This window comes from Odocoileus virginianus, chromosome 6 (genome assembly GCF_023699985.2).
Source record: "Odocoileus virginianus isolate 20LAN1187 ecotype Illinois chromosome 6, Ovbor_1.2, whole genome shotgun sequence".
Classification (NCBI taxonomy): Eukaryota; Metazoa; Chordata; class Mammalia; order Artiodactyla; family Cervidae; genus Odocoileus; species Odocoileus virginianus.
The window spans coordinates 7,995,181-8,018,153 of record NC_069679.1 but is presented as its reverse complement, the minus strand read 5'-3'; the positions used below and the strand labels follow the sequence as shown (position 1 = coordinate 8,018,153).

General features: G+C 39.4%; 1 protein-coding gene across 5 annotated transcripts in view; it reads right to left on the bottom strand.

Annotated features, from left to right (window-relative positions):
• Positions 1–22,973, bottom strand: part of MAP2K5 (mitogen-activated protein kinase kinase 5) — a 263,311-nt gene that overhangs the window by 62,590 nt on the left and 177,748 nt on the right. For 3 of the 5 annotated variants that reach the window (XM_070468702.1, XM_070468701.1, XM_020891250.2), the window contains exon 17: positions 18,053–18,082. The exons of the other annotated variants lie outside the window; for them this stretch is intronic. In XM_070468702.1, coding sequence (XP_070324803.1) covers positions 18,053–18,082 — 30 coding nt within the window. The remainder of the gene's footprint in view (positions 1–18,052; positions 18,083–22,973) is intronic. 5 annotated transcript variants of the gene reach the window in all.

The window sequence follows — 22,973 nt, the reverse complement described above, 5'->3', positions numbered from 1 at the left end:
AAGGAAGACGGCTCTTAACTACCACCTTGGAGTGGTTAGGATTTTAGTAAAAAGCCACGGCTCCTTTAAAAAATCATGAAAACCCCAGGCAAATTCTCTTATGAGATACCGTTGGTGCTTGCTTTTACAGCTGGTCCTTGAACAACACGCATTTGAAATGTGCAGCCCACTTACACGAGGCTAGTTTTCATTAGTAAATACTAGAGTACTTGATGGTTCGTGGTTGGTTGAATCCATGGATGTGAAGGAACCTCAGATATTCAGACATGGGGGGCCAACTAAATTAAACCCAGATTAACCCCTTTGTTGTTCAAGGGCCAACTGTATTTTTTTTTAAGTATACATACATACATACATACATACCCATGCCCCCAACATTCTTAGTGAGATAAATCTACTTCAACAAGAGAGTTACTTGCAGTGAACACAGAATTAGAAAACCATTTTTGACATCAAAGAGAATGTTTTTCCACAAATTTCCAGCAGTCAGGGGGATTACAAATTCTCCAAGGAAAACATGTAGCCAACATTTTAGGTGATAGGTTTCAAAATGAATTCAGGGATGGATTGTGAGACATTGTTTCCTGTAACAGCAGTTCCCTGAACTAAATGAAATTTTCCTCACAGACTGAGACCTAGGAAAAAGTCTCCATCTTGCCCCATTCTTTGGGTTAAAAGCATGGTTTAAGACCACTTAAAACTGTACTCTTTACTACAAGAAAAGGAGAAATAGCAACATCAAAGTCTGTTTTATGATCTTATAACCATACTGTTTTGCCCAGGTTTTTAAAGAGAGACATTGTTACCAGGTTTTATTGTACGGTTTTGACAGCAACATATTATATGAAATCATCTTCATAAATTTTGTATTAAGGTAGCAGTGCCAGTACCTAAATTGATTCAAAATGCTTAAGATACTCAATTACTTTTTAACACTGTTACACAATGCAGTGACTTATATCTTCTATTTCACAAGAATCTGATGATGCAACATCATTGTAATTGATTCATTTTCTCAATTAAATAAAGCTACTGTGCTTTTCTTTATATGAATGCCACACAGACTATAGAGTCAGATGTATTATCTCCTTTCTCTGTCTCAGATATATGGCCTTAAATGCTATATTTCTGTTCCTCTGTTAATTCCACCAGAAAATTTAATGCCATCGTCATATTTTTCAAATTCTGAAGTGCCATGTACACGACTATATTTATATTAGGCATATTTTTCACTGCTAAACTCTTTGTTGTTTACCTTTTTCAAGATCACATTACTGTACAGGCGCGGCGACCATAAAACAGACCCGAACAAAGTCAGCCTCTAGTCACTGCCTCTGCGTTTACACACAGTTCATGAAAAAATGAAGCCCCTGGTTTTATAGCGCATTAAAAGGGGTACTAAGGGTTCTCAATATAAAATGTTAGCTTCGTGAGTGCCTCTCTTTATTCTGGGTCTGCCTTCCAAATGCTTAGGTCTGAGAGCAGAGTTCAGAGGGACACAGCAACATCGTTAGTGCTGATGCACTGCCTGTACATCCCAACATATGAGATGCTGCTTATAACTAACCTGTCCAAGTCCACCTTCCTGCCTACACATTGTGCTCATACCGAGTTCTCTATGTCTAACTAATAAATGGGGACAAAGAACAGAATGATAATTGCTCCAGTCATAGACTTGGCTGACCAGTCTCTAGAACCAGCAGCATTTTGAAACACTAGTTAGATAAACCTCTTCTCTCTTCTGGGCATAGCTTTTTTTTTTTTCCTGTTCATCAGCTGTTAGATCTAAGATTTTAAGCCACACTAACAGGGGATGCCTCATTCTAACATAAGACAGACCCTTATGTGTCTAAATGGGGAAGAATGACTTCACAACAGGCAGGCCTAAATATCAGTTGGGTCTTATATTTCCTTAAGAGGACCATACAGCTGGCGATTTAAAAAGCTCCTGTAATGTGACCTGTGACTCTGGAAAATGAACCTGGAAAGGAAATTACTGATGCAAAAGTTTGCTTATGGGGCCTCAATTATTTAATCAATGACTCTGGTGATAAAAAGCAACTTTGGAAGGCTCACATTATGCTTCTGTCTCTGGAGAGGTACTTTTTCACACACGATGGTAGACAGACCTTGCTACCAGCCCTTTTATATTCAGAAGCACAATCAGAAAACTAAAATGAATCCACCTATGGAACTTAGAGAAGATATAAGCTCGAGCTTTCATTTTCTCTTTTACTCTCTGAAATTATGGCTTGCCCTGCAGCTCTTGTCGGAGAGATTTATGTGTGACCTGGGTCAGATCTTCCAATACCAGTTGACAAATTTTCTCTTTACATATTTACTGCTTTTCAAGCTTGTGTTATTTTCTCTTAAATAGAGAGAGAGAGAAAAAAAAAAAGAAATATAAAATTAAATCATACGACTGGAATTTTAAAAGAATACTGTTTTTATCTGTATGTGCTCTTGGTATCACATTCCAGCTTTTGATGCTGAACTCTATTCTCTTTTTAGATGTCAAATTTTAAGAACTGTAGTTATTTTGCAAGGACTCTCTTTTAAAATCAGATGCATTAAGCTAGAACTCTGGTTAAATATTAACATAAACAAATATTATAGCAAACTGAGATTTTATATTCTACATGAAGAATGATGACCCAATTTTTTTTTTTAATAGATGGAAGGGACCTCTGAGATATAGTTTAATCTACTCATTTTGCTGTTAGGGAAACTGAGGCTCAGAGGAGAAAAGTGCCCAAGGTCACAGAACCTGGCTTAGAATTGACTGCTGACTCATGAGGCAACTAGTAAGGGAGGGGGAATGCATAAGCTTTGGAATCAGAAAGATTCCTGGAATTCCTGTCTGATTCTCATGGCTTCAGAAGCTCCTTCCATTTTACTAGTCTTAGGGCTCTAGTCTAGAAAAGATAAGCGAGAGGGGCCCAAAAATCCATCCCACCCCTCGAGTCTCCCACTCAGGCACAGAGTTTCTTTCCTGACACAGACATTCAATCCGACTATATCTGGTATTGGGCTGGGTGCTAAAACTGAGTCACATCACCTCCAGTCCATCAGAACTTGTAAAAAAAGTGCCCAAATCTCAAAAATCCCTCAGAGGGAGAAAAAAAATCACGTTCACGTGGCCACAAACTGAATTCTTATTGTTGTTGCTGAGTTGCTGAGTCGTGTCTGACTCTTTGTGACCCCATGGACTGTAGCCCATCAGGCTTCTCTGTCCATAGGATTTTCCAGGCAAGAATACTGGAGTGGGTTGCCCATTTCCTTTTCCAGGGGATCTTCTTGACCTAGGGATCTGACCCTAGATTCTTTACCTCCGAGCCACCAGGGAAATCCCTTACAAACTAAATATACAATGCTTAGTAACTTAAAATAATAATGTTTAAACAAAGGACTGTTTTTTTGAGAAGGAATTTACCCCGGTTAACTATAAATGGGAATTTTGGCAAACTGATATTTTTAGATTAACTGAAAGTATTATGAGATAAAATGAATAAAATATATTATTTCTAACAATGTAAAATGAGCAAACATAGTTCACTTGTGCTCTATCTCCCCTATTCATCAATCTCTGTCCTTGTTCAAGTTCTTATCATGCCTGTGAATCCATCAGCATAGCTTGTATAGGACAAAACAAAACAAAACCAAAAAATAAGTTATATCACTCATTTAAACACAAATAAATGACCTAAAAATGAGTGATAAGAGGATTTAGTGAGAGGTTACTCAATAAGGTATAAGAGGTCACTGTGACCCCCATGTTCCAAGATCCGCTCACTGGCATGTTCTCCCTGCCTCCTAGCCCAAACTTGGGCCAGGGTGCTGCATTGCAGAGTGACCAGTTTTAAAAAGTTAAAAACAGATATCCCTGAATTTGACAAACAGCTGAGGCAGCCAGAAAGGCTCTAAGGTGCCCAGAGGAGGGCACAGCTCAGATGGGACCAGGCAGAAAATCATCACAGCCATAAATTAGATCACTTGGCTCTTACTGCTTCCCGAGCATCAAGGACAATGCATGTCCACCGCACACAACAGCTGCAGCACCAAGGTGCAGAGCAGCTATTATTCATGTGCTGGCTCTGCCGGCCAGAGAGCAGGGGGAAAAGGACCTGATGGCCGGCCTCTACTCTTTCATCCCTTATGTATTTAAAACTGACGCGGCTCGTGTCCTCCCTACCTAGGAGTACAGGAGCCACAGTGAATTATTTCCCGGGCAAATAAATGAGAATTTCAATATTCAGACCTAAATTCTGTGAGAAAAGCAGGAGATGAGAATCACAATTCAACATGACCAATGTGAGTTACAAAACTAACTTTTTCCCTCACAGTACAAGGTCTGGCTGAGGAGTCCATTAAGTAGTTGTGTTTCAAAGAAGATCTGAGATGTTCGCTGTATCAAACTTTTTTCTTTGCTACAAAAAAAAGGTGTGGTCTTATTTCAGAATCTAGTTTAAGAATATCTGTTCTCTGGGTGTGGGAGAGGGGTAGGGGAAGAAGGAGGTGTTGCTTTTTCTGAGAAAGGCCTGTTGACCATTCTACTTTTTATGGTCAAATAAATCTGCTATAGCAAAAGCTATTTTAGCATGGCAAAATATCTGAAAGGGTTTTTCTAGAGTCGCCATTTAGGTTGCATCTCTATTGGCCTAAATCCTCCACATGCCACAGAATCCAGAACAATGTTAGAGGTCACCTAGTCCAATCCCTTGTTTCATGTAGAAATTAGCTTTGTAATATTCCTGACAGACAGCCATTCTGTCTTTGCTTGAAGACCTCCCAGTGCCAGGATTCCAATGATTCTATCTTGGGTAGCTTGAATTGTTAGGAAATGTGTTCTTATTCTGAGTCCAAATGTCTTCCTATAAGATACGATCATGGTCTGGAGCTGCAGTGATTAAGTCTAAAGACAGCTCTTCACATATTTCAAAACGGCTGTCATGTCTTAACAATGTTTTCTTTGCTCAACAAACATCCTATTTTCTTCCTAGGATCATTTGCTATGTTTGGCTGCCCTCTATCCTTCTCCCTTCCATTAGTAATGGCATGCTAACAAACATCCCCTTGCCCCTAAGTAACCCATGAGCTTCATGGGAAGATGACGTCAACCCCAGCTTTAGAGGTGGGGCATGTAGCTCAGTCTTAAATTAGTTGCATCGCCTACATGCCCTGGGTGCAGGGAGTTAAACTAGTCCAATCAAACTGAAATCTACTGCCTCTGGCTGCTTGAAGGGAAAAAGAGACCTGCTCTTCCCTTCTAAACTGAGAAGCAGGTCACCCCAGGAGCTCTATAGTCATTCTTGGTCTGTGGAGGGAAAAGCCTACTAAGATCAGAGCCCAAAGTGAACTACTGGATAAGGTTCTACCTAAAACCATCAATACTTAGCTTTTTGGTCATGTATTTCAATAAATTTCCCCTGTGATGGAGGCAACTTTGAGTTGGGTTTTCTGTGACCTGAACCAGAAACTTCTGGAAGAATCACCCAGGCATGATTTCACATTCTCCTTTGAAGCTACCTTTCTCTGAATGTGGTGCCATTTAGGTACATTCCTCATAAAGTGCAATGCCTATGCGTGAACACATACCTTGCACTGGCTTAGATCACCTCATTCTGGACACTGTACTTGGTAGAATCTCAGAGGCCACAAGGGTATTCACATTTTTGATAGCCATATCACACAGTTAACTCAATGGAGAGAAACAGAGAAGTGTATAAGTTTTGGGCTGGAAAAAAATTACTTCTTTCTTGTACTCTTCTATTTCTTATCTGTTTCATACTGACAGAGTATTTGAGAGTCAAAATGAACGGATGATTAAACCAATTACAGCATCTAGACAAGTCTGATGAAGTTTCTGCCTGGGGTCTTTCCCTTGTAACTGACAGAAAAGGCATCAGTCTTTCATTTGGCTGAAGGAGACTCATAGACTTGGTGTCTGAAAGCACCCGAAAGGTTCTTTAATCTGACCCAGCTCCATCCCATCTGACTCTTGAATCCCTCCATCATTACACCCCTGCTGATGTGGTTTCTGTTTGAATACATACAGTAATGGGGAGCCCGCGCATCCTACCTCCTGTTTCAGTTCTATCCTCCTAATATTGCAAATCCACATCCTTTCTTACAGAGAATCCTCAAATATCTGAAGACAACTATCAAATCTCCTTGGGAGGCTTTATTTTTCAGGTATTGATGCTGGCAGGATAGAGTGGAAGTACGGATAATGGAAGGGGATGAAATTATTAATTTAAAGCCTAAGTATGTGAATTGATTCTTAGTTTTTGATTCTAAAACATGCTATGCCAACATGCAAAAAAGTAAAATTAGACTAAATTATCAATTCATCAATTCATATATGTTTATGAAGATCTTGCTCTATGCCAGTCACTTTATGAGACTCCAGGACCCAAATGATGGATAAGATATATTCTTGCTGGTCCACAAAAACAAAGTGACTTTTTAAGTTCCCTGAAATTTAGTGGCAGAGATGAGACTTAAGCACAGGGCGTGCACTCACCTCTATGTCACTGAATATTTGTATGAAATATAGTTCGATGGATTCAGGATGCTGTAAATTTCTAACAGAGCTTCCCCATGAGGCCCACAACAAGTCACGTTTTCAAGCATTGCAAGGAAGGTTTTCTTTGTGAGCTAAGACTCCACATATTGCTCCTTAAACAAACAAACAAAAACCCAAACAAAATGATATAGCTGACAATGTGGCTTGGCCTGCTGAGATTCTGAGATAAGCCGTAACTGCAGCCAATATGTGGTTCTTACAGGATCAGGAAAGAAAAGAAAATCCTGAAATACAGTTACACGTAACCATGTTAATTAACGAATGTCTTATTGGCTTGACTGTGAATTCAAAATAGATTTAAAGAGAAGAAGTCATAGATTTAGAATGAACTAAAGAAAGCTTGACTTCTGTTTCAGAGTTTTGTTTCATACCTCTCATATTTTGATATAGGCAAAATAAAGCTTCAATAAATTCTAAGAGAGGATTTAGGAGATGGGGATGAGAAGGGTGGCTGAAGATGTGGAAAAGAAGAGGAAACTGCTCACACAAGATGAAAGCAGGGACCTTCCCTATGGTCCAGTGGTTAAGGTAAGACTCTGTGCTTATAATGCAGGAGACATGGGTTCGATCCCTGGCCGGGGAACTAAGGTCCCACATGTCATGTAGTGTGGTAAAATAAATAAATAAATAAATAAATGAAAGGAGACCACAGATATATCTAGCCCAGCATTTTTCAGTCCTTGTTTGTCAAATAACTCTTAGTTCGTTTCAATGTATTTGTGTGTGCATGCACATATGTGTCAGGGAGTAGATGTCCACCTACACTATGTCCTGTCTTGCCATGATTTTGCAAGTCACTGACCTAGTCCACCTCCATCATTTTTCCAGATGAGGAAACTGAGGTCTGAAAAAAAAAAAAATAAGGTCAAATGACTGATAGGAACAGCCAGGACTAGAACTCAGGTTAGCTCTGCATGAGCCACTGGGCAGAACCCATATACTGACAATGCTTTAATCTGTTATTTGCTGGGTGTGCTGCTTGCTGTGCCCCAGTCACCTCTGCTCTGAGTCACTGAACATTTCCAGTTGCCTGGCTACCGAGGAGGCATACGGCTGTTCAAAGAGCAGGAGTTGTAGGGAGACCTTTAGCTGGGAACATCTTTTGTTTACTGCATTTTACCAAACTAGTCAAGGTCTCCTCAAGCCCAGAATGATGCTCTCTGAAGCTGGTTTCTAAACAGGAAATAAAACAAGCTCCATGACCATCTTTGGTCTTTCTCTCCTCCGAGCTTCCTTCCTCCTAAGACTGTCACGTTCCCCAGCCTTCGTTACCTTCTCTCCGTGGTGGTCACCATCTATAGACCCTGACAGTGTGTAGCATAACAGAGTCCACACTTGGTTCTAACTGGTTGCCTTAGGTTCCCTCGATACCTTGGCTCTGTGCATAAACAGACAACTGCCTCCTTTCTTAGCTTCTAGCAGTCACTGAGAACCTTCTTTCCGCCTGGTGTGTCCTGGGTAATCTCCAGGCTTAAATCGAATCAGCTCTTTGCTCCTTTTAGGCAACTCATTGGTTTTTCAATGAATTCAGCTTATCTGTTTCATTGGCAGTAAAGAGGGTTGGGTTCTGAGCATCATTAACATTTTAGTTGAGGAAGAATTCCCAAGACCCCAGGCATTAATCCAGAACTGTTAAACACCTGAAAAGTAATCTGTACTCAAACAAAGCTTGGCCAGGTCTGCCCCCTTTTTAAGTTGGATGCCAATGAGCCCCTAGCCCCAAATATACCTAAGTTTTCTACACTGAATGCTGTTAAATAAAACACTGGAGTACAATAAAAGTTGATGTCTTCGCCTGTTGTTGCTGCTGCTACTATTGCTGTTGAGGACCACTTTCCCTCCAGGGATCCATATCCATCAGCAATTACCTAGCAGGTATGGAGCATCCTAGGACAGTGATTTCCATCTTTGAAGACACGCCGGTTGGAGGCAGGACCTGAGTGGATGGGTGTGTGAAATAAGGATAGCCACTTGGGCTCAATGCCCCGAGTGCCTTTCCTCACTTCCTCCCCGCACCCCAGCCCTCCAGAGTAGGAGATAGTCTGATTCTGTTGCTAAATACCTGGCAATCATCAGTGAGTCATTTAACAGCTATGGACCCCCATGTCCTCCTCTATAAAGTAAATGAGTTGGACTGGACCATTGTAAGATTGCCTCACATCCTGCAATTCTAGATTACCATTAAGGCGCACCAATGAAACCAAAGGGGGAAAAATGACCGGCCTTCCAGACCACAAGTCTCAGAGAGAAAGAAGGCAGTGACGTCACTCGTAAAAGCCAGACTGGGCACCAAATTCTCTACTTCAAGCTTCAATTCTATTTCTGGGCTAAACTGCTTATTTAAAACTTGTAGAAGAATAATGGTCCCCAGTTATTGAATTAAAAATTACTATATTCTGCATATAATTCTATATATTAATGACTGATTGTTAATGATAGATTATAACTGAAAAAAGACTGTAAAGGAAGGCTCTTATGGGATCAGAAGAGTAATTCATTTTAGTCCTACCTGGAGTGAGACATGGTCATATATTTTCAGAGTTACATGGGTAAATCCCTAAAGTACTTTCTGAAAATATAAATAATACTAATATTACCTTGCTCTTGTTTACCAACTTATATTTTTCAAAGGGCTCTCTTAGGTATTAGGTCGTTTGATCATGACAACCCCCCAATTCCCCAGCAGTCTAGCCAAGTCAAATTCATAAAGGGTGGCAGAGAACCCCTCAGAGGCATGTGCCAACTGACTTTAGGCGAAGTGCTCAGTCATGTCTGACTCTTTGTGACTCAAGGGACTAGAGTCCGCCAGGCTTCTCTGTCTATGGGATTTCCCAGGCAAGAATACTGGAGTGGGTTGCCATGCCCTCTTCCAGGGGATCTTCCCGACCCAGGGACTGAACCTGCATCTCTTGTGTCTCCTGCATTGGCAGGTGGATTCTTTACCACTAGCACCATATGGGAAGTCCAGACCTTAGGAGTAGAAATCTTAAAATGCAATGACTTCCAGATTTCCCTGGAGTCCAGTGGTTAAGAACCCACCTGCTAATGCAGGGGACATGGGTTCGATCCCTCATTCAGGAAGATTCCACATGCCTCAGAGAAATGAAAGCCTGTGAGCCCTAATTACTGAGCCCACACTCTAGAGCCCTTGAGCCATAACTACTGAACCCGCATGCTGCAACTACTGAAGCCTCTGCTCTGTAATAAGAGAAGCCACTGCAATAAGACGCCTATGTACCACAACAAAGAGTAGCCCCTACTCCCTGCAACTAGAGAAAGCCCTCACCCAGCAATGAAGACCCAGCACAACCAAAACATTTAAAATAAATCAATAAAAATTTTAAAAATGTAATGATTTCTGACCTCAGACTGCTTCTCAGTCATCGCAAAGGGAGTCATGAAATTCTCAAGCCCAATTTCATGACCTGGGCTCTGCTACATGTGCTGGCTCCATCCTGATACAGTACCTTTCTCCTCTATCATTCTTCCCTCCCCTTCTTACTTTCCCTCCTTGTGTTGCTTTAAAAGTCATCTAAGGAAACTCCCAAACTATGAGGGAGATAAAAGTAACAGCAGCAGTAGTTAACTGAGCTGAAGTACTGCAAGGAAACCAAGTACAACATGCTGCTTCAGGCCTTTATCTTAAGGGAAGAGAAAATGACTCTCTTGACTAGGACGCCTGGAGTTCTTTCCCATCCTTCTAGCCTTAGAGCCTCAGCTCAAGCATTATCTACCTTGTGAAACCATAGCTGCCTCAAGTGAGCTGACCTCTGACTCGTTAGGCCAGAGCATACCATCTCCTATAGGGTTCCTTTTATATCAACTGCTATTTATTCATGTTTTTCTGCCCACTGCATTAGACGCTTTGATAGCAGGGACAACATATTTCATTTCTGTACTCCCAGGGCTTAGCACAGTGCCTGGACAGAGTAGATGCTCAGTGACAAATACGTGTTCAATTAAACTGAAATGTATGTCATAAAATAGTTTAGAAGGTGCTATAAAACAAACCAACATAGGGTTAGTGCTTTAAAAAGCAAAGACAGGAACCACTAACCTAGCTAAGGTTTTAACAAGTAATTTATCTTGAAAGTTTCACATTTCTAAACTACCCACATTTGGGGGATGATTTCCCTTCCATTTCTGCTCTATCTTAAAGATACACTGGGAACCCACCTCCCGTCTTCAGCATAGGCTAAGCAAATAAAATTATGAAACATCTTTACAAGTATGAAATAGGCATTGGGAGAAAAATTTGACAGAGGCAATTTAAAAATTCCTGGGAAGAAGCAAATGTGTATCAGCAAACATCTTCATATCACTTAAATTTCACCTCTGCATTTTATGGAACATAAAATCTGATTTTATGGCTTCAAATGTCAGTATATTTTAAATGTCTATATCCTAATAGTGAGAGTGAAAATAAACAATGAATTAAAAAATGTAAGCTAGAAATCTGTTTGAAAAAATAAAACCGCACACATATCACTCTTTTGGACTCTTGCCAATTAAAGATTATAATTTGAAGTTGGGGTAATTACCCACTGCTACTTTTCCCTTTGACTGGAGATCTCACAGAAAAAACTGGATACTTACAATTTACTAAAATCCTTTACGTTCAAACTCAAAAAGTTCATGTAACAAAGGATAGATTCTGAACACCTCTTTTCAAAAAAGGCAGCTTTTTAGGTTTAATTTTGCAATACTAGGTTGGTCTAGATGTAATCAGTACGTTAATACATATATAAGATAGTGATAGCTATATAGTGTGAATATAACAATAAATATAAAACAACATTAAATTATCAAAGTTAGGATCAGTAGTAATATACTCAAAGAAATTTAAAACATGAATAAAATTAGGAGTAAAAACTCTTGTATTTTGACATCCACTTTTGAAAAACATTTACTATTTTAAAATAGTTTTAAGAACATATACTTTTTACTTTATTATGAGAAAAATACTCTATTCAGAACACAATTTATTACTACAAAATAAATATATGTTTAAAAGACAGTGTGTCAATTAAAAAAAAAAACTTACACATATTAAAATAGCAGGTTTCCAAGCCAAGTTAAACAAAATATTTTCCACTTGACAAGCTGCTTACATTTAAATGAAAACAGGGCAACTGTGGTCAATAATATGGATTGCATACAATAAAAAGGACCTTAGATCATGTTAATACAAGGATCAGAAAGCAGTAACTTCCATTAAAACCACCCAATTACTTAGGAAACTTTCAGATACAGCAAATAAATTAATCTGTTTTAAGTGAAAGTGCTCAGATAAGGAGCTTTTTGACCTATGAGTAAGTCTCACTAGCAGCAGTCACAGCAAAGCCAGAACCTGCTGAAGCAAGGCAGAGTCCCCCAATCAAACAAATGGTATTAGTAATCAAAAAGCATTTGCAAAACATATTTCCTTGGTAAGCAGCAGGGGGTTCTGAGCACATGCCACCTACAGCTTCCTTCATACTTTGATATACAGTGTACAAGGGGTGAACACGACTTCCTCTAACCCATGAACAAGTGGGGTATTTTTGCTTTTTAAGAACAGGATATTTTCATTTCTGTATACCTTGTGAAAAAGGCCAGTCATTATACTATTAAGAATATATATCTTTCACTTAAAATCCTCTTATCCATTTATGTTTAACTTGCGTTGGGATTTAAGAATGTCTCTTTATTGAGACAAGTAATATGTCATCATTTTGTTCAGCTAACAGGCCTGACAGACCCCGTCTCCCTGAGTTAAGAACAGCAGATCTCTATTTTGCACATTGGTGGCAAAAGGTGGCAGAATAAATGAGAATCGCCACTTGGTAGTAAAGATTTTTAATCCCAAAGATGTAGACATTCCTTCTACCTTGGCCTTAATTATTCTATTTGGCCAGAGGATGGTACTTTTTTTTTCAATAAAAGTGATCTCTACATATTGCAATATTTTATTTGAATGCCATTCTTATGTATTTTAACAAATAACATCACCATGTACTATATCTCATGTTTTTGATCCTTTTTTAGTACTTATCATCATCTTTATTTGAAACAGATTTTTAACAGATAATCTTGATCGTTACAACAATATCTTGCTTGAATTTTATTCAAATAATTCTTAAAAACAGCTTAAAAAGCCGTTTGGAATAACATCAAGCTTGCCATCAATCAAACGAAAAAATTCCGCTGGCGGTTGTATAAACATCAGATCAAGTCTGATGTCTTCAAGGATTTCAGAGTGAACCATAAAAAACTCCATTAACTTCTGACAAAGAATGCAAATTAATCACAACATGGGGTGAAATGAAATTAAAGGCTCTTTTCTAATCAATGACAAGGCAGGATGAAATATTTGTTACTCTCTCTGCACTCAGGCTGCCTATGATGTTTGCACTTCCCTTGAAAAGCCCCAAATGTAAGGTGTGAGTACAGATTCACCCACAGTCGATGTTCAGCCCTCCCCGCCACCCCCAGAGCTATCTGCTTACAAGTCGTAGAGATTCACAAAACACACTAATCATCTGAATCTCAGGTGCATCCAATTTGTTATTCACACTCTCCCACGCCAGTGAAAAGCCTGGCGCAGACAGATGCACCAGGAACCTTAAATGACAGTTTTGGCCTCCGGAAGTACGATCACTACAGCAAAATCTAGTACAGCCTCCAGGTGAAATGTCTGGAGCTCCATATGGAGCAGGGAAAATTAACAACAAGATGAAAATCACTGCAGCAGCGGGGAGTCGGAATTTTTGAAAAAAAAAATGAAATTTAAAGATGAAGAAAGAGAAGTAATAAATTAATGGGGTGTGAAAACATTCAAAGCTTTACAATACCAGGGGCACTATTTGCTCAGATTTTTTTTCCTTTTTTTAACTTCAGGTCATTTTGATGTAATTTATTAACCAAGATCAGGAAATGTAGCCAAAAGAAGAACATTTTTATACATGCAAAAGTACCTTAAATACATGTGCATCCATATTATCTTCACTTTCCTGTGGCATCTTGCTTACCAAATTCTCAAATGTCAGAGCCGACAGAACCCTTGAGAAATCTCCTTAATGGATTTACTATTGCCCTGATGCAGGGCACTGTTGTAAAGTTTGAACGAAGGACAATTTTTAGCAGGCAATCTTTCATTTCTCCTAAATTACGGTGTCATTAAACCAACCATTGCCCACCATCATGTTTTTTAAATCAACTGGATTTGGATGTACATGATTAACTACACACAGCTACCATCCGTGTCTGGACATGGACATTGTTCCCAAAGAGTATTACAGCTAAACTGTTCAAGAAATTGAGATACTATCTCTTTATCAGATGTTTAAAAACATGATTTTTCATTATTCTATTGCAGAATATGCTTCGTAGGCACCCAGAGTTTAATGGCACTGGGGTCAGTGAGAGCTCCAAGGCCTCCAGATGCCCTGCCACTCTGCTAAATACATGGTGAGAAAAGCAAGGGGGCTCCAGGGGAATGGCTTTGTCATCATCTTCCATGGGACAACCCTTTTTATACACACAGGCGGCCTGCCAAGGGCAGAGAAGGTGAGCAAGGAGAAGGGCTTGGGGCTGAGAGGGAAGAAGGGCAGTGGTTTGAACAGTCAACCAAAATCAGAGTTCACAGAGCCAGTCATTTAGTTTAGTCACCAGCAAGTCTCAGCTTTCACTGTACCGATTCATCCCTGAGGCAAGGTGCCTTGGAGCCTTGGAGACTCAATCTGGTCACCTGGAGGCTGGAAATAATAGTTCCTGCAGGTGGGATGCATAGCCTGAGTCACATAACAGCGAGTGCTCTGGAGCTCAATGTTGGAAAGGTGGTTCCGACATCACTGGTCCTCCTACTATAAACTGTAGTAATAAGACTGGGTAATTATAATGACTTCTAGCCTTTTTTGCCATAGAGCCCTAAACTGCATGCCAATGAGGCTACACAACTTTAAGGCCTAAAGGAAACTAAAATAGACAGTGTTTTCAAATAACAAATAAAAACCAAGCCCCCCAACAATGAAATTCCTGGAGAATGATTCTTTCAACGACAATCCAGCCCTTTAACCTTTATGTGGTTCCCAGGCCACTGACTCTTCCGGCTATCTTCCCAGCACCCCTCCCGCATCTGCATCCCCAGCGGGTACACTCCCGTCACCAGCAGGAAGAGCCGCTGCTAACGACGCTGTCAGCGGCGCTGACGCTGGGCTGGGGGAAGGATGAGTCTGGAAGCTGGCCTCTCCTCCCTCCTTCCCTTCTGCTCACTTACGCTCTGCTCCAGCTGCAGCTGGCAGGCTGCACACACATCTTCTTGCAACCTTTGGTTGACAATTAGAAGTTCTCTTTTGTGCTACAGTCCCACATCAGGGCCAGTAGGGTGGCCCTTTGTACTCTCCCAAGTGGTTTCACCATAATCTCATCTGATCTGCATGCTTCTAATCAGACAGGCTCATTTTAGAGATGAGGAAACAGGCCTCAAAGAGTTACAAAGCAAGAATTAAGGCCTGCGGTGACGGAGCTTATGGTAGAGCTGGGTTCTTTTTTTTTTTTTTTTTAAGATTTATTTCTTTTACTTTTATTTTTTGGCTGCTCTGGGTCTTTGTTGCTGTGAGTGGGCTTTCTCTAGTCGTGGAGAGTGGGGGCTACTCTTTGTTGTGGTGAATAGGCTTCTCGCTGCGGTGGCTTCTTTGGTTTCGGAGCAGGGGCTCGAGGCACACGGGCCCCAGCAGCCACACACAAGGACTCAGCGGTTGAGGCTCTCAGACGCTGGCTCAGGAGAGGCGCAGGGGCTGAGCCGCTTCGCAGTATGTGCAGTCTTCCCAGGGCAGGGGTTAACCTGTGTCCTCTGCATCGGCAGATGGGTTCCAAATGACTATACCACCAGGGAAGCCCCAGAGCTGGGTTCTAACCCTCATCTCTGGCTCCTGGTCTAGAGCTCTTTCAAAGAGGCCAGTCTCCTCAGCTTCCCACTAGTGAAGAGAGCTGAGATCTGGTGCCCTGATTTGACTCAGCACCAGCTCTGGGAACAGAAGGGATGCAAAACTTTGAGATCTTAAGGATATATGAAAATCTTTCCTGTGTTCAAGAAGCAGACTAGTGAGTGGGTAACAATTGAGACGAGGCAGTCCTTAAGTGTGGTAAATCAAGATTTGACTCTAGGGCTGCTTTGTAAACTAGTGAGTCTCCTATTACTAGATGTGTTCAACTGTTTGCTTTTCAGGGATATTACAGAGAGGTTTGATTCGACGTTGTCTGAGATCCCTTTCCAATCTTGAGAGTTTGTGATTCACTCCTGCCCATTATACTCGGGATTCAATGGCCCCAAACCAGCTACAGTGCAACAGTGAGCAAATCAGCTCTCCTGTCTGCCCAATTTGTGAGGGGAAGCTACTCACAGAGTGGCTGGGGGTTCAAATGAGATAATACGGGCAAACAGAAGGTATTATTTCATAATCCAGTCCTTGAGATACTATAAAAATGTTTATTTTTCTTCATGTGTTTTATCTGAAGGCAAAAGGTAAGGGTGGAAAAGGAATTTATAAAGTATCCTTTCTCAATCCTCAGTATATAGTTAGTACAAAGCCTGTAAAATAAATGGCAAGTCCATCAAAAGTCATTACTGATGCCAACAATGAAGTGCACAAACTTCTGCTGAAAGACCCCAGAAACAGACCTGATGGCATCAAAAGCTACTTCTATTATTTCAAAGCCCCAATTTGGTGACAACACTCTATCAAGATCCAAAAATTATAGTTTTCCCCTCACTCTGGTGTAACAGTGATTGCTAACTAGGGAGTGCAGAACATTTGAGTTTTCCATTTCCACTTGACTGATCCAGTAAACATACACTTAACACATTTCCGAAAACATTCAATACTGGGAAGGTAGACAGCCTCTTCCCAAATTCGACCAGTCTTTCAAAGCTTCATTTGTCAAATGCAAAGGCAATCATTTCTTAGACTTCTTACTTAACCAAATTTCACTGATTAAATGCTCTAGGTATTAGGAATCTCAAGAATACAGCTATATTCTCAAACTGTGGTATTTTTTTCTAGATGGCTTACAAGCTTTCTACCAAGACTTGTTTGACAGGTTAAGTCGTATAGTGCCTCTTCATTTACAAAATGAGGGGATTGCATAAATTGGCCAAACAGTGAATTGTTTAAAAATTACTGACAGAATAAGAGGCTTACCAAGATAAATATTCTAATGAGCTATAAATCCTGAAAATGTGATTTTAATTTGATGGGCTACCTAGAGCTAAGCAGCAAGGCTGTATACACTAAAATGTCACTAAATTCGAGCATGCATGCCAAGTGATTACATTTCAGATCTCTTTAAGGAAAAGATTATGTTTAAACAAACAATCCTACACATTTGAAAAGTGAGACTGACACTCTTGAACCTAACAACTTGGACAATTTCTCCTCTATTTATCTGATGGCTTTAACTGTAAAAGAAAAAGGATACAGAAGAGACATTTCAGCGTGTGAAGGGGCTTTAAATGTTCACATGGGTATCAGGAGAATTTGTTTAAAACTGCTTATAAAGATGGGAGAGAGAATGAGCCCCATCCTATTATTCAATAACCATGTTTGTGATGCATCTGCATAATCTAACCATGCATAAATTAGTATGTGTAATACAACACTTATTTGCATAATAATAGCAAGTTAATAGATGCTTAAAGAGCAGAGACCAACACCACCTTTAAATCAGACATGCCTCCAGGCACTTTGGCCTGTACAGACTAAGATGCCAGAAAAACAGTGAGCATCAACCAGAGGAAAACAGTCAAACCATTCATTTTTCATCCCTCTAGACATTTCACTTCTTTCTCCCCACACATTGGGGAACCATTTTCAAACCACAGAAGAGCTTAACATTTTAAGTGCTAACACCCTTCTATAATAAAAATCTTAAAAGAAATTACCACAGAGATTATCATCAGCAATGGTAACATAATGGACAGTTTATTTTCTTAGAAATGTAAATAGAAAGGACAAAAAAAAAAAAAAAGCTCAAAATCATATCCATGTAAAAGTAGGGGTCCACCTATTTGCTTAGCAAAAATAACGACCTAGATTAGATACTTGCACCCTTCATCTCCATCCTTTAATTCAAATAACTAATTGAATCCAAAAACTTAAACATTGTATCAGAAAAAGGCATCACCTCTCTTCCAACCTCTGTATGAGCACACGGTGCTGGGCTGGGATGAGGAAAACATCACCAATGTCACACAAAGGAAGAGCATGGTGATGGCTTCCAACCTTTAACAAAGAGGAAAAAAAATCTGGAGTTTAAAAAAAATAAAAAATCAATAGAGACTTCTAAATGACTCCTTTAAGATATCACTTTTCAATTTAACAGGACAGATTTATTTGTATGTGGCTCAAATGTTCACAATTGCTCCCTGTACCTTCATACATAGGAATGAATGTCACAGTGGCAAACGGCAGTAATGAACAATCTTACCTGAGGATATGGAAACCTCCCAAGAGCAAGCTGGGAAAGGAAATAATATTTGTCTAGTTATAGATTTGCATGCAGGGCAGATCTCCTTAAGACAGACAAGTACTAAATTTCAGAACTGTATCCAGCAAAAATAAAAATCTTACAACCTCAAACGCACAAACTAAATTATTGTTGTAATTACACTGAAGAGTTGTATTTAGAATGAACATTTACATTGGACAACGTTGTATTCCCTGATAAAATATTCTAATTTTAACAACTAAACGCTATCCTTACGTCGTTTCTCTTAGGAATATTCTCAGCTGTACAGGCATTATTCACATTTACAAGTGTACAACAGCTTCTTCTAGACAGAGACATAAAATCATAGGAGACTGTTTTTTTTTCTCTTGTAAAAATGGGAACATTTAATTGATCCTAGCCAACTGTTCTGTAGAATTGTCAGTTTTAAGAATTATTAAGAAGAGTTGTAGGAAATGGGCCATATGAAACAGGAAATTTTGCCACTATTTTCATTTTTTTCCCCATCCATTCATAGATAAAAGGAAAGAGCTATTACTAGTGGGAAAATGGCATTTCAAGATCGTGGAGCTGGAACAATAGGTCTGAAATTTGGAAAATGAATCCTTAGAGCTTCCAATTTTACTTGATTTGTAAACTGCTTTGTGTTTCTACACCACTCACTTAACTTTGGTCTTTGAATTCTCACCTGTGGAAACAAAACGACTCAACCAGGAAAAGGATTAATACACAGTGATAAGATCAAATTTACCAAACATATTATAAGACTATAGTATAAGACTACACTATTTTATTTAAAGAAAATAGTGGCTAAATTTTGCAACTTCATAACATGGCCCATCTTCAAGCTTGAAATCCTTTATATGTATTTATAACTATTTAAAAGTAGAATTGCTACAACAGGGAATTCTGAAGCTGGAATGGATCCAAGAAACATCAATCCATTTTCCAGACTAGAACCCCAGAGTCCCACTGAAGACATTTCCACGTGGTTAATAAATGTGGGGATTGACCCCAAGACTTGCAACCTGATCCAGGATTCTTTCCAATGTAATTACATTACCTTTCTATAACTTGGGAAGTTGTATATTTATTTCAAAGACACTGACACTGCTCAAACATTTTTGAACTCCTCTTTAGAAACTATGTTTAGAATCATTTCAAGTAACAAATGACTTCATTTTAATAGAACTGCATCTTATCCTGAACTTAAAATTATACCCCTCTGCTTTTTGATCATGTAAATTATTTGTTGGCTAAGGTTTGAATGGCCTTAGTCAACAAAACCCAAAGCCAACTTCAAAAAATAAATAATTTGTTCCTTAATAAGGATAGACAGGAAGGTGCTGAGGTTAATTTTTAAAGTTCTAAAACCAGTGCGTGCTTCAGCACCGTAACAGGAATAAACCTATTGACCTATATGACCAATAAAACCAATAAACCTATATGACCACAAAAGGTGACTACTTGGAAAGGGTCAACACTCATTTGGATGTATATATATATATATGTTTTGGAATACTTGGTAAGTTTTGTTACCTTGCATTCATTTCTTATATATTCAAAGTTCTCAGATTTTCAAGATATAGAGTTACACTATCATTGTTTCATCTGGCAGACATCATTAATCCATTCAAGTATACAGTGAAGGAAAAAGAGTGTGAATGTTAAACTCCTTTTCACAGTTTTGCACAATTATGTCTGTCTATATACTGCTAATAGTTAGGAAGGGAAGTGACTCAGCTCTCCACTGCCTCCACTGTACCCCCCACCCAACACTGACCATTGATTTGACTTACATTTTGTAAATACGGTGTGTTTCTGGCCAATGAGAATGTGTACATTGACTCAGGAGGAGCCACTCTGGTCTTCAGTGGCAGAAATGGGTGGGCTAGGCATTTGCCCCATCTGTACTGAACTGACAGGCAGTGACTGCTTGCCAAAGGCTGTCACCTGTCACCACACCCGTCTGCAGATGGTGAGCTCTGCACACTCTTTCATTTGGACTTAAAAAAGTAGCAAGAGGAGGGTCTCTCATCTGAAAAAGCTGACAGCTTAACAACTACTAGAAAACATTTAGAACCTTCTATCAGAAGTCATTCCACAGGTGCCGCACCATTCTCCCTGGTATATGCTGAACATGTTATTAGGGCCTACGGAAAACTTCTGTCCACCCGGCTTACCAGCAGAAGCAGCTTGGCCACCATACATACAGCTAAGGTCTAGACTAGCTGGCCAGTGTCAACACTGGCCAATGGTTCTTGCAGATAAAAGAACTAAGCAATGATAAATGGAAGGCTTTAAAAAAATGGGATAAGATGAAAAATGCGAACTTTTCCCACTTCAACACAAAACCTCAAATTCTCAAGACATCACTGTCCTATGGAGAGGAGGGACTATAGCTGACTTAGGCACATGCACGCATCAACTTGGCTCCCTTCTCATGAGTGATAAAAGGTAATGAGGCTGGCTGATGTCATTGATTTACTCGGTCAGAGACCTCCACGCAAGAGAACAGAGAGAAAGTTCAGCTGGGAGCCTCTGTACCAGCCTGCTTGGGAACAGGTGGCAGTGCTTGAACAAGCAAACTCATCATGCTTGGGACTGGCTCTACTTGTGTGTACTTTCCTGATGTCCTGCGGAAGCTCAGTCTTACTTGTCAACTACATTCCTGGGAGGACTGTTTCTAAGGCATCTTGCAGATCTGACCTCTTCTGAATCAGAGGGCAGAGAATGGTTCCTAGTTCTTGACCAGAGATGCACAACAATCATTTCCTCCTTCACAGTGTTGCCACTGGGTTGTTCCAGTGGCAAGCCAAGGATTCCAACTCCACGTCAGTGACAACTGGCAGCAGCATTGTAAGGGTGGCACCAAAAGCAGTCATTCTAAGACTCTGGGAGAAGGAGCTGCCTTCCACATAAGTCTCTGTCTGTTTAGGTTCAATGCAGCTGCAGTGTTTATGTTCTGTACTATTTGTCTTGTGACAAAACAGAAGGAAATATACAGCCAGGCCCTAGAACCTTTTTATCAAGTTCAATTAGGAGAAGGTAAAAAAGGAAAAGGACTCTTAGCAGATAGGTTGAGGCTGTCAAAACTCAAAATAAACACTGAAACCTTATGGGGAAGAGGGAGCACATATGCTATGAGTGACTATCTCAGAGACAGACAGACCTGGGGCCATTCTGTATCTTTTACCCCTACTGGTCTATTAATCTACTTGCATTTCCCCAGTTTTTATTGTCAAGGTATTATAAATTAGGAAACTTACAAAAGAGAGTATGTAATCTTCTCTGAAATGGCCTGCAGATATGTCACTGTACTAAATGTGTTTCAGATTTAATGAAGCTTTAATGTCCTTTTTAATTTTGCCTGTTTCTGTATCACCAGGGGTCGGGCAAGGCAATCAGCACTCAAGAGGGTGGTTTGGTTTAAAACTAGGAAAAAACTCATTTGCTTATGAGTTGCACTGTATTTTCTTAATTAAATTTACTGAGTAAAATGGTTTAAGTTCAGCCAACCAATGACCTTTGTATGTAGATTTAGATTTATAAATAGGTTAACAGTTAAAGAAGAAAAAAAAAGAATCACAACAAAGCAAACAGATTAGGGCTAAGCCAATAGCAGTCACTGCTCTCTTTATCATCTTTACAAAAGAAGCATTTAAATTTAGGCAGCTTAAGTCCAGTTAAAAAAAAGTATATTGAAAAATGTGGATCCATGTACATGCCAGCAATTCATCAGATGACTCTAACATCCTTTTCATTCCCAGGAGGGGAACAGCTCATATTATAAAAGATTTGGAAAAGCTTTATTTATTTTGGAGGAGTGGAGGCAGAGATGGGGGAGGGACAGGATTCTATTTAACATTAAATTTAAAAAGTGCATTTTAATTCTAAATACTTAAGATTCAGTAAACTGCTGAACCCTCTGAAAACATTTACCAGTTAGGAATACACTTAAATAACAGTAAACTACTAACATTTCACTGTAAAACTAGTACTGTTCCTTAATATCATCTTACTGACCTTTTAATTTGTCCATAATCTATGAAATACTACTGAGTTAGCATTATGTGAATAAGTTGGATTTTGATTTAAATAATCAATATATGTGTGGGTGTGATTATAACAATTGCCAGATACATAATAACTGCATGATAGAAACTTTTGCATTTCAACAAAAAATCAGGGCAGAAGATATTTATTCACAAAGCAACAACAATTGCTTCTGTTAACAGTAAAGATCATTACTGTCATGAAGTTGTAAAGGACAAAGAGAAAACATACACTGTAGCCAGAAAGCCAGTGTAGGACATAAACTCAGGATATGTTTTTGGTGACCAACTTTCCAACTTAGAATATCAACAGTGGGGGAGTTGTTTTAAATTTACAGTTATGTTAAAGAGCACTGGAATTTTACAAATTGCTAATTTAGACATATTCTATGTTTCTCAACAAAACAGCAAATTGAAAATAAGTGTTTTCAACATACCCAGTGATGTAGCTGAAGGAGGACTTTATAGTCTGAAATATTCTAAAATCTGTGAATTACCTGTGCACATCTTACACAGTTAAATTTCCACATAAGGATTTTGCCTTTAGACCATACATTGCAGTTAAACCCTCATTTTACAGGATCACAGCAGCCACTTTGGAACATTCAGACACAGGGAAACTTTAAAAAAAATCAGACTTAACTATTGGATTACATAAAACTCCCTAGGTGAGATTTCATCCCAAGACCAATTTACACAGTCCTAGAGAGAGAGCTTAAATCATCTGAAACTATGCTGGCAAAGGACCATAATAAATATTAAATACCTCAAAACCTACCCTAAGATTTTACTTTTCCTCCCATGTATCAATTTCTCTGTCCTCTTACTGAATGGTTTAAAAACAA